The sequence below is a fragment of the Notolepis coatsorum genome (genome assembly GCF_963971535.1).
Source record: "Notolepis coatsorum genome assembly, chromosome: 3".
NCBI classification, from domain to species: Eukaryota; Metazoa; Chordata; class Actinopteri; order Aulopiformes; family Paralepididae; genus Notolepis; species Notolepis coatsorum.
Genome location: NC_140167.1, coordinates 49,971,781 through 49,984,254, shown reverse-complemented (window position 1 = coordinate 49,984,254; position 12,474 = coordinate 49,971,781). Strand labels below are relative to the sequence as shown.

The following is a 12,474-nucleotide window of genomic DNA, read 5'->3' as shown; positions in this document are numbered from 1 at the left end:
TTTACAGCTTTGGGTAGGGCGTTCCACATTGATGTGGCATAATTGCGAAACGTGTTTAGTCCCTTATTTGAGCCGAATCTGGGTTTAACATGATTTGTGGAGCTCCCTCTGGTGTTGTGATCGTGGTATTCACTGACCTTTGGGAAGTATTTTGACATGTACATGGGTACCTTGGTCGTGTAGTGTATCTTGTAGACCAGGCCCATTGCAAGTTGCTGTACTCTGTCGTCTACTCTAAGCCATCCTAGGTTGTCAAAGTGGGCAGGGGTGAGGTGGGTTCTAGGAGTAAGGTCAAGCAGTAGTCTGACCAGTTTGTTTTGAGATGTTTGTAATTTTGTTTTTAGCGCCTTTGAGGTGCTTTGGTACCATGAGGTGCAAGCATAGTCGTAGTACCCCTGAATGAGTGCTCCTGAGGCTCCTGCCAGAGTCTTCAGGGTATTCTTGTTTACCAGAGAGGAGATCCGGTACAAGAATCGAGTTCGTTGGTTGACTTTTTTTATTACATTGGATGCCATTTTGTCACAGGAGAGATTAGCCTCTAGGATGGAACCCAGGTAGGTAATTTCATCTTTCCTTGTGACAATATTGTCACCCACTGTAACTGAGAAGCCGTCGGTCTTGCTGAGTTTGTTATTTGAACCGAAGAGAATGGACTCTGTTTTGCCCATGTGTAATGATAGTTTGTTATCAGCGAGCCATATGCAGATTCTGCCTAGTTCCGAGCTGAGGGTTTTTTCAACCTGTAACAACCGTGTACCGATTCTGTTACAATGGTCCACTAACGGCACTGTGGGGAGGATTTCTTTACCTAGAATTTAGAACACTGTTGGAAATGTGTCGCCTGTGCATTTAACTGATTCATCCAATCCCACAATACGGACATTATATCTACGGTAGTGACGTTCTGTCTCGAGCAGCCTCTCCATTGCTTTCTCTTCGTTGTCTTGTATTTTCTTCAAAAGCGCTTTGTCCACCTGTTGTATCTCCTCCGCTAGCTCCATGAATCCATCGTGAAATGCCTTCTTGTTCTCCTCGACTTTCAATGTGATTTCGATCACAGTGTTTTCCACTGCAGTAATACGCTCGGTTTGATTTGCGGCCGCTGTTTTAACCTCTTCGAATTTAGCATCGATGTGTAATTTGAAGGCGTCGATGTGTAATTTGAAAGCGTCAGCCTTGGCATCCGCCTTGACGTCCGCTTTATCCATCCGATCCTTTATCAGGTTAGTCAGAGACTTGAAATCGGGTGGTGTATTCTCCATGCCTGTATCAGTTGAGGTTGTAGGAGCGTTGGGAGTCGCGGCAGTATTGTCGGATATTTTCTTCTCAATTTCCACTGCTTTCCCTTTCACGAAGCTCGTCCCCGCCGGTGCCGTTATATTGTCGTCTGCTATCTCCCTCCCGGGGCAAGTAGTCATCGGGACCGTTATATTATCAGCTGCTGTCTCCCCAACGGGGCAAGTCAACACCGGTGCCGTTGTATTGGCCGCTGCTATATCCCTCGCTGAGCGTGTCACAGCCGGGTCCGTTGTACTGTCTACTCTGTGTCTCTTTCCAGTCTCTTTCTTTTCCTTAGGTCCCATGTTGAATCTTTCTTTCTGTTGATATAGTTAGTAGAAGGTCTTATTTAATATATACGATGAGGTTTAAACACATTAGTGTTGTGCAAATAAGGTTTTGAAGCTAAATTGACGTTAACGGGAGCGGAGCGTTGACCAAACGTGTCCGCTACATATCGTTCTCAAACCGGAAGACAGAAAAAAACGAATTATGTTATTTTTGAACTTTTTGTATGTGGTTGTATGGTGGTATTTTCTTTTTTTACACTACCTGGTTTAAGCCTAATTCTGCATGTGACTAGCATACATTAGCTGACTGTAAATATGAGTCTTCTGTGGTTATATTGAGCCCATTTCCATTCAGATATCTTGAGGTCAGAAATCAAGGGGCCATTTTGAAAATGGCCATGTCCGTGGCATTTTACTCCCATCAAATTTAAGCTATCTTAAAATAGCTTCATTTTGGAGAAAAATATACTCTATTTGCAAGTAATATCTCTAGTTTCATGTGATACTAGTAGTACTACATTTGCACTAGCTTAGGAAATTAGCCCACTAGAGCCCTTTAAAGATGGCTAATAAAAAGGCGGGAAATGGCTAAGATAGACCCTGATAATTTGTATAATGTCCTTCATTTTAATCATCCGATCTCTAGTAAATTCTATATAAATGTTGGCAATAAGCTTCAAACATTTATTTGGTCAATTATAAGTCTTAAAACCTTAAAAATATAGGATTTATAATAAAGGTGACATGGTTTTTCACAGGGAACTCATTTAGAATGTGACATGGCAGGCTGGGGGCTCAACATTCCAGAGCTGAGGAGTGAGGAATGTTATGTCAGTAAATGAGTCGGGAACCCAAGGCATCTCATTTCTGTCGTTCTTAGAAAAATATCCACTCTCTCGCCACACATTAATGCCTGCCACCCAGCAACTTAATGTGACTCCTCTCTCTTCTTACTGATATCATGTATCAGTTAAGATGGCAGACGTGGCGTGCTCATGTCTTGTTGACATACATTTCTCACCTTTATTACCGTCTTATTGTACAGTAATTATCATCGTATTACCACTATAACATACTTAATTTATCTAATTTATCTATTTATCTAATCTATTTAAGCATCTTTGAGCATTTGGAAAAGAGCTATATAAATCTATTATTATTATTATTATTATTATTATTATTATGGATTCAGACATAATGTGCCTCATTAAATGCAACGTTCTCTCCTCCTTCAGGTTATTGCTGAAGATGCAAACTTCAACCGTCTCACCTGTGACCAACTTCACTACTGTGTTCTCAAATACAACCACCACCACCAAGTCCAAAGAACAAATACTCATCCAAAGTAAGCATAAACAATGTGTGTGTGTGTGTGTGTGTGTGTGTGTGTGTGTGTGTGTGTGTGTGTGTGTGTGTGTGTGTGTGTGTGTGTGTGTGTGTGCGCGTGTATTTGTATCTTATGTGTGTGCGTTTACCCCTCCCTGACCACTAAATTGGATATTTTGTCAAATATTACCAGACGTGTAAATGAACTACTCATTCTCACAGCCAACCAATTGGTAATTATCAAATAGTGTCCCCGGTGGAAACCAATAGGATATTATGACCACAGTTAAGATAAGCGAGGGCTTATAAATAACGGCTCAGTGCGTCATCAGTTCTAATCTAGATGTACTGCGAAGGAGTGGCACCAAACGGTTAACCCTTTGATGAAAGGAAGCAGATTCACCTAAAATAATTGATGTACAGTATATGCGGATGGTCCTGACATCGAGTTACTGTCTGCATACCTTGAAGTGTTAAAAAAACACAACAAATCCGTAGCACGCAGACCAGTGGGGAATGTGTGTAACATGCAAATATTAGAATGGAAACAACATTGAGAATATCCTTTTCTCTCTTTCCCTCTCTCTCTCTCTCTCCCTCTCTCTCTCTCTCTCTTGATCCCAGGTTCCGGGGCCATGATTGCCGTCATTGTTATTGGCATCATTATCATCCTCACTATTCTGCTCATCATCTTGAAGACATACAACAGGTCAGGCAACATTCCTCATTATAGACGCTGTGCAACTGAGGCCCATGAGACCATGAGCCAAATTAAACAAACAAATGTATTGTTGTTTCACTATTTTTAAAATCTGGTGACATGCTTTGCTTATACAGTTAATCAACTTGTGCCTATTGCTTTTTTGGGGGTGGGGATAAATATAGTCAATGAAACTTAAATAGCACATTTAATTTTTCCTACTGGTTGCCTTTCACCAAAATATTTACAAAATATTCACATTCATAGAGAATAACTGTAAAGTAGGCCACTTTTAACATGCAAAATATTTATGTGAACAAAGTCAGAGTTTCTTCGGGGTATATTCTTTCTATATATATATATATATATTTTTTTTTTACATGGGTAGGGCTCCAGGTTCATGATCAAATCAAATCAAATCAAATTTATTTATAAGGCCCGACAACACACGTTAATGTCCCCATGGGCCGTACAGGTCTTCTTTAAACAACTCAAGAAGAAAACATAACAATAAGTCAAGAACAGAACAAGAACACCATAAGGTCCAACAAATTTAAAATAAATGCAAATAAATGAAAGAATGCATGAAAGAATGCAAGCACTCCCAGACATACCCCACGCGAAGGTAAGGAAAAACTCACTAAAACCTAACAATAGGGAAAAATGCTCCACAGGCAGTGTGGAGGAGAGAAACCTTAGAAGGGCCATTCAAGGGGGGATCTCCCTTCTTAGATGTCGGTGATAGTAGTGTTGCAGACTAACAGTTGGTAAGCATGCACTCAAGTGTGTAGTGAAACACAGATGAGTGCATGCAATAGCAACTGAACATTTTGAAAAATTAAAGATAGAGCCGATAGTGATAGCAACTGAACATTTTGAAAGATTGAAGATAGAGCTGATAGCGAATCTATTTGAGGCACAGGGGCGGCGCAAAGAGGGTCGCGTCCTCCCCGTCTTAATCACGGGACATTCAACACTCCGGTCATTGCTCAGGGACAGCCGGAGACAGGGAGATAGGGGGCGGCGCAGAGAGGATCGCTAACTCCCTGACATCATCATGATCAGGGCCCTATTCCCCGTACCTGGTTCAACTAAGTCGATCAAAAGTCCCATTATCCAGATTCAATTAACCCGATGTTTGAATCCGGGATTTCCCTGTTCCTCGAACCCTGATTCACTCTCGTTAATTCGAACCAGACTTGATACTCAGGATAAGTGCGCGCGCGCCTCAGCTGAAAAGACAGCAGGTGTCGATCGCAGAAATCCTGATTTTCTAACGGCATTGATTGATTGATTGATATAAAACTTTATTAACAGATTGCAGAATGGGTACAATACAGTACGGCTCAATAGCCTCGCCGACAAGTTAAATGCATAATCTATAGGCAAATTTTAAGTCCCTCATTACCCCAATCAATCAGATTATATTTCTTTAAACGTGCCTGCTGGCAGTAGGCTTAATGGAATGAATAATCAAATGAGATCTTGCTAGCGAAAATAATTAGTTCAACTCTTTCAGAATAAGGATAAAAACAAGCCCAAATAGTATATCTAATTGATACAAATTATATTATGAGGATATCTGTACTGTATGTGCTTAGGTATTATGTACTATATAAATACATGGTTCCCAAAGAGAGGCTTGGAGGGAGGCTACAGTTTCACTATTAATCAGGTTTTAATCTGTTTCGGACATAATCCATACATGCATTGAATTGATTAACCTTTGGTTTATACCAGTGACACCTCATGTTCATCATCAGATAACAGTGCTTGAAAAGATAAATGCATTTTCTCAAATTCATTCATCAAAAATGTCAAAGGCTCATTCAATTGATCAAGTCACGTCACGTCATCAAATCCATCAAACAGCGCATCTCCTCATACATTTTAATCCCAGTTACAATATCACAATAACGTGTGACACTGTCACAGTGACAGTGATACAATTAAACACTCCACAGATTCAGATTCCTCATAATTCATATCCACAATCCGCACATAGACGCTTCATATGCTTGAATGAAACACAATCCGGGCGCTCCGTTAAGCAAATACACAGCGAAGAATATTAAACTAATCAGAGCCAAACGCCCGATTCATTCATTAAAAATATCCCCGTAGGATTCACATTTGCAATGATCCGTTTAGTCCGTTATTAAAATAACAGTGTCGTGAGCGTCGTATCCGTATAAATATGACATGCATTATATAGGACAAAGTAAATTCATAGGCTGAATATGATTTATTATCAGCATTTTAGGTAGACCTATTATTTTACATTTCAAACGAAGCACAAAAACATAATTCAGAATGGTATAATGGGATCTAGACTGTGACTTATTTCAGGAAGCGAGCTGGGATTTCTTTGCGAGGGTGTGGCCATGCAGGTTATCCAGCTAACTGAACTAAACCCTGCTCCGGAGCAGGTTCAAACTTTCTGATCTGTTACCATGGCGATTTAGACAATCCGACGTCGGGGAACGGAAATGTCTAGCTTAAGTCAAACTATGCTGAAAATTATCCGGCTAACTCAAGTTAGCCAGGTACGGGGAATAGGGCCCAGAAGACCGCCGGTTTGAACCCCAGTTGGGCTGTTGTTGGAAAGTGGTGTTGTTGTCCAGCAGGGAGCGCTCAGAAAATCACTATACAAATGTAATGCCACTGTCACGGTGATAGGGACACCATACAGTTGCAAGTGCCGTCCTTTCGGATGAGAGGTCCTGACTGAATTTGGTTGTTAAAGAACCAAGGGCGTCTATCGCAAAGAGTAGTGTTCCCCGACGTTCCTGGTCAAATTCCCAATCCCTGTCTCCTGAGCCTGTCAGCCATTGTGTAGTGTGATGTGTGCCTTGTGTCGGTGTATGGCAGCCTTTGAGCCTGTGAAGCCCAAGGTTGGGTGCTACACAGTGGTGGTGAAGGAGACAATTTCCACCCTACATTGTAAAGCACTAAGTGTCTAGAAAAGCGCTGTTACGACCTCTGTGGGTCTAAGGGCTGTAACATAACAGTTGGTTGAAAGAAATGGACCACGTTTGTAAACACAAGGATATTTATTGTTAAACGCAAAAGGAAGCACATGTAGCTCAAGGGTGAGCCAAGGCCAAAACAACAAACAAACACCACTATTCTCCAAATAAACCAACCTAATCTATGGTAAAAGAAATTACATTACCTAAACTACCCTTACGTAAACAAAACAGGAGAAAACAATATCCAAATGGCAGCTCACCCCATCTGTGCTTCCTGAAAAGAGAGAAAAACACATTGATACAGACAAGAATGGCAAAATATATACAAAACAATCTAAAGCTATCAATTCTGCTCTCTCTGCGGCCATACACACAAAGGCACTTTCACTATCACAAAAGCCTATAAACAAAATGGGATATTATCAAAAGTACTATGTCACAAAATGTCACCATGCCTAGCCTCATGCCAGAGAGAGAGAGTGACTGAGGTGAGAAGCCATGTTTTAACAGGTGTGTGGTGATCCATGATTGGGTGGTGGGTGATGGTTACTGATTGAGTCTTGGAGACTTGAAACCCATCCACCAATCGGTGCTGTGCTGCTAATGAAAGGGCAGGCCTAGCAGGGACCAATGGTGGAGGACTGGTTCTGGCTGGAGGGAGGAAACAAAATGGAGAACAAGACACACACTGGGGAAGCACATACATTGGGATGTAACAAGCGCTATATAACTGCAATGATCATCATCACTCATCATTCCTATCCCTCTGTCAACAGGCGGACCCATGTGTCCAGAGTGCTGGGGGCCAGTGGGGGCTCCAAAGCTCGTCAGAAGAAGATATCGTCGTCCACGGTCCAAAGCAGCATACCTATGAGCAATGTGAGGGTCAGCTCCGTGTCGGCCTCAGGCAGCTTTGCCAATTCCAACACAGTTTTAGAAAATGGTTTCCATTTCCCCAGAGTGGAACTGAGCAGCTCGGACAGAAGCAACATAGAGCAGTTCAGCACCATCAGTGGGTCTACTGTGGTCACCATACATGAAAACCCATTGCTGGAAAACACATAGCAACAAGAACCTACGACTCTATAGGGTTGTCGACGCCACTGTCTACCAACTGAGCCACTGCTGGCCACCGCAAGGATAACAAGAGATGTTTATCATGGAGTAAGAGTACATACAATATGAACAAAAAGGAACCATAGCAGAAGCAATGGATGGACATACAGGATGACGTATGAAATAAAATGGACACTTTCAGTGAACATAAATGTTTGCAAAGCACCTCTATGACCGGCAATGTCACTCACTCATTAACTCACTCACTCACTCACCGTAAGCTGCGCTGCCCCTAGTAGCGGCTCACAGTCATTGCACAAGTTTGCTTCGCATCTATGACTGACAGTGTGTCCTTATTTTCTAACTAGAGTCAGTGTTCAGAGAACCTACAGCCCCTTAAAGGGGCAGTCCTTTTTATAATGTGATGTTCAGATGTTTCCTTAGCCTGGGAGTAGGCTAAGAACTGAGCGAAACTGGAATACATGGGTCTGGTGCTCCTGTAATCACTACGCAAACATCAGCTAAATCTAGCCCCCATGAGCTAAATTAATGAATTGCATAATTCTTGGCTATAATTACCTTTTAAATTGTAAAGGTGCTATAGATACAAATGTTATGTAGAGTAATACTTTTTTTTAATAATACATCCACAGAGATTTTAGAATGGTACTTTTTGCTGTTGTTGTTTGCATGTATCCCCTCCTTACTTCCCATTTCCCCACATGGAATGCACTTGATTGGATAAATGACATGCTGGTGCTCTAGTGTGACATCTAGTGGCTGAATGTACCTTTAAGTCACTACAACTCCAACTCATTTAACGTTAGCGTTGGCTGTTGTTAGGTGTTGTCATCACTAGAGGACCAAGCCACGTATTCCTGTTTCACTGTTTTTTAACTCTCAGGCAAAAAAAGAACAATCTGGTTCACATGAAACAGGAAATATCACTTTTACTATCCGTGTATTATGCAGCTCTGACGTCAACATTCAGACAACCGGAGACAAGTTGCAAGGATGATGAAGGATCTAACAGCCAGCGATCCTTGGGTCTAAATGTGTGTACATTTCTGTTATGAAAGGTTAATTAAGGTTAATTAAGGTGAAACCAACATAGACGTTTGTGAAAGTTAAAGGTGCACTATGTAGTTTTATGCGAGTCCGAGAAGTGATTAATTTCTAAGGTATATTTTCATAACTGAATAAACTAGCTGTCCTCAGAGGAAACCGGGATCCCTGGAACACTGTTTGAAGCTAGAAAGCTTCCTGAAAAGTGAAGCTGTCGTTCACAGTACCTAAAAATATGATAACATAAGCTAGAATAATTCTATGAATTACAGTAAAGTATTTTGCAGGCTCTGCAAACAGACCCCCCCTCCTCCAAAAACTGCATAGTGCACCTTTATATATGAAACAAGATAACATAGCCTAAGCATACATGTAAATGTGGTACCTGGTTGTATGCTGTAATGCTGTTTGTGTCAATGAGAATTTAGTGTGTGGAATAATTTGCAGAAATTTCCATAAATGATGGTCATCAATCATGGACCATACTCTTTGTCTTCGGCATGAGTCACTCAGATGTGTTTTAATTTTAAGAAACTAGAATAAGTTGTCTATGTAATGTGTACCATGCAGAGTGAGGAGACCATGGGAGTGTTTCTGTTAAAGTATGATGCGTTTTGAACTTTTGTAGGAGTCTGGATAGCAGCCTATTATTGTGCTGAGATTAATCCTTTTGCAGTTTGACACCAAAGGATTTTGCACTTTATTCTCCTTGCTCCTGTCCTGTTTTTTGTTCTTTAAATGAAATGGAAAATAAATTTTAACATTTTTAAACGTGTCTTCCAAATGTTTTTTCCACTCACAAAAAAACATTGGTCTCTCTCTCTCACACACACACAATCACTGTATGCATGTTTGTGATAGATTCCATGCACCCTTTCTTTGGTGCTGAGCCGAATTGTGTCATTCAAATCATGAAGGGCTCGCAACTCTTGTTTAACGCTCCCAAAATAATTGTATTTGAAATATACAATGTTTGGATCCGAGTCGATACGCTGCGAGCCCTTCTTCATGATTTTAATCACAGTATGCAAGTCTCCCAGTCATCATCATCTCACAACAAACAAAGAAACAAACAAACAACCAAACTAACTAAATAAATAAAGTAGTCTATAATAAAGCAAGGCAAAGAAAATATATGGCACCCTCAGCTGGTATCCAACAAACCTTTAATAACGTGCTGCATTCAAGATGACAATACAATGTTGCGATTCATTGATTCGATTGTCATCATATTGCTCTGAACATTTAGAAATATAGGTTACTATTTGTTATTTTTACTTTGAGAAGCTAGTAAAGGGCTACATCTGCTCCTCCCTCCCCATCAACATGGACCCCCTGCAATTTGCATACCGCCCCAACAGGTCCACGGAGGACGCCATAGCCCATGTGCTGCACACAGCAGCATCACACCTGGACAAGAGGCAGGGGAACTATGTGAGAATGCTATTCATCGACTACAGCTCGGCATTCAATACCATAGTCCCCTCCATACTCATAGCCAAGCTCAGGGACCTGGGCTTGAACTATGACCTCTGCCAGTGGGTCTTGGACTTCCTGACTGGCAGACCCCAGGTGGTGAGAGCAGGCAACTGCACCTCCTCATCCATCACCCTCAACATAGGGGCCCCCCAGGGCTGTGTTCTGAGTCCCCTCCTCTACTCCCTGTACACACACGACTGTGTGGCTCAGCGGAGTAGCAATACAATCATCAAATTTGCTGACGACACAGTGGTGGTGGGCCTGATCTCTGCCAACGACGAGAGGGCCTACCTGGAAGAGGTCAAGGTCCTGGCGGGATGGTGCCAGGAAAACAGCCTCTCCCTGAACGTCAGCAAAACAAAGGAGATGATTGTGGACTTCAGGAGGTCGGGGGTCAAGGACTACAGCCCCCTCAGCATCGACGGGGCACCGGTTGAGAGAGTCAACAGCTTTAAGTACCTCGGAGCCTACATATCCGAGGACTTGACATGGACCACACACATTGACAGTGTTGTGAAGAAGGCACGACAACGCCTCTACTTCCTCAGGCGCCTAAGGAAGTTCCAAGTCAGTCAGAAGATCCTTAAGAACTTCTACTCATGTACAATAGAGAGCATCTTGACTGGCAACATCACCTCCTGGTTTGGGAATAGCACTGCACAAGACCGAAGCAGACTACAAAGAGTGACACGTTCAGCCGAACGCACAATTGGAGGGGGGCTCCCCACCCTCCAGAACATTTACAACAAGCGTTGCAAGGGCAAGGCTAAGAGAATCATTAAAGACTCCAGTCACCCGAACAACTGCCTCTTTGAACTGCTGCGGTCAGGCAAGCGATACCGGAGTCTCAAGGCGAGCACAGAAAGACTCAGAAGAAGCTTCTATCCCCAGGCCATCAGGCTGCTAAACGAACAATGAACACTACACAACAACAACAACCACCAAACGCACATAGCACACACATCCACACGCACACACTCACTTTAAACAAACACACTGTAGCACCCACTCCACACACTTTATAGCACACACCCACTTTAAACAAACACACTGTAGCACCCACTCCCCACACTTTATATTTATTGATGAAGGATTGCACTACAACTCGTACACCTTACTGTAAATTGTACCTAAATTGTACCTCATCCCATTTCTGCTTTGCACTATATAGTACTGTACATTAGTACACTGCATAGTATTGTATATTATATGGTAACTCAGTTACGTCTATTCTGCATCGAACATTGTACATATGTCTATACTGAACACTGTGACCTCATTTTCTACTTCTAAATTACATGCTATACTATGTTATTTGATACTATCTTGTCTAGCACAGTCTCTGGAGCGTAACAGTAAGAAGCATTTTGTATGAAAGTATTCTGTACTTCTGTATGACAACTATTAAAGAAACTTGAAACTATTATAGGTACATAATTTTCGGTCATTGATTATAGAGGCTAATTTTGGGGGGTCCACAGACCCCTGCTCTCTCCCATGAGCTCAAAATACCGGAAGTGTTGTGGTGATCTATGAGCGTCCATTGAAGAACACACTTGTGGAGCTTGAATGCAGCATCACCACTGTGCTGTTATATTTCATACTGGCTTCATACTTCAATAGGCTCTTGCTCGCCTATTGGACTACACTCGCGTGTCTATTGCACTCGCTGAAAAAAACAATCATACACCTTACATCTACCATAGCCACGCCTGCCTCCGGTTGTATATATGCCGGATGCAATGCCCACGCTCGCCCTTTCTCGCATTTTCACGCAAAACGGCTGGCTCATATGCTCCCACAGCAGTGAAGATTCGATTAGTTGTTAGTTAGAGACCGGCGATTCCTCTCCGGAAGATTGCTGAAGGGGGACAGTGCGCGGCGGTCGGTGGAAGGCTCGAGCCGCCCTGCGCTCAAGGTAAGCCCTGGCGCGGTGACAGGCGGCATCATGGCTGTTGCTCAGCTCACCGAGCAATCGGTAGGCGTGAGCAGCGGGTAGCCTGTAAAGGTGAAACCTCCATTTGGCATGCTGGGGCTAATTACCCCGGCCCCACGGAGAGAGCCTTTTTCGGGCCACGGGGAAGACCTGTGTGGTACCCTAATTAACCCTTATGTCACTAAAGGACAGGTGATGTCAAGTGTCAAGGGCCTGACCAAGGCTTATCTGCCCTTCACACAGGTGGAAGGCTGGGTCAGAGGGCTTAGGACCGGCATACCTTGCTTAGATAAAAGTTGGAGTGGCACCCGGACCAGAAGCTGACGCCGGGAGGCGATTCGGCCCGGAAGATGGCGGCGTGGGCTGATGAGG

At 42.7% G+C, this 12,474-nt stretch overlaps 1 protein-coding gene across 2 annotated transcripts in view; it reads left to right on the top strand.

Moving 5' to 3' along the window:
* ncmap (non-compact myelin associated protein) overlaps positions 1-9,435 on the top strand; it is a 66,864-nt gene extending 57,429 nt beyond the window's left edge. For both annotated transcript variants that reach the window (XM_084311670.1, XM_084311669.1), the window contains exons 2-4: positions 2,804-2,913; positions 3,519-3,603; positions 7,343-9,435. In XM_084311670.1, coding sequence (XP_084167796.1) covers positions 2,817-2,913; positions 3,519-3,603; positions 7,343-7,631 — 471 coding nt within the window. In that variant the 5' untranslated portion in view covers positions 2,804-2,816 and the 3' untranslated portion in view covers positions 7,632-9,435. The remainder of the gene's footprint in view (positions 1-2,803; positions 2,914-3,518; positions 3,604-7,342) is intronic.
* Positions 9,436-12,474: the final 3,039 nt, after the last annotated feature.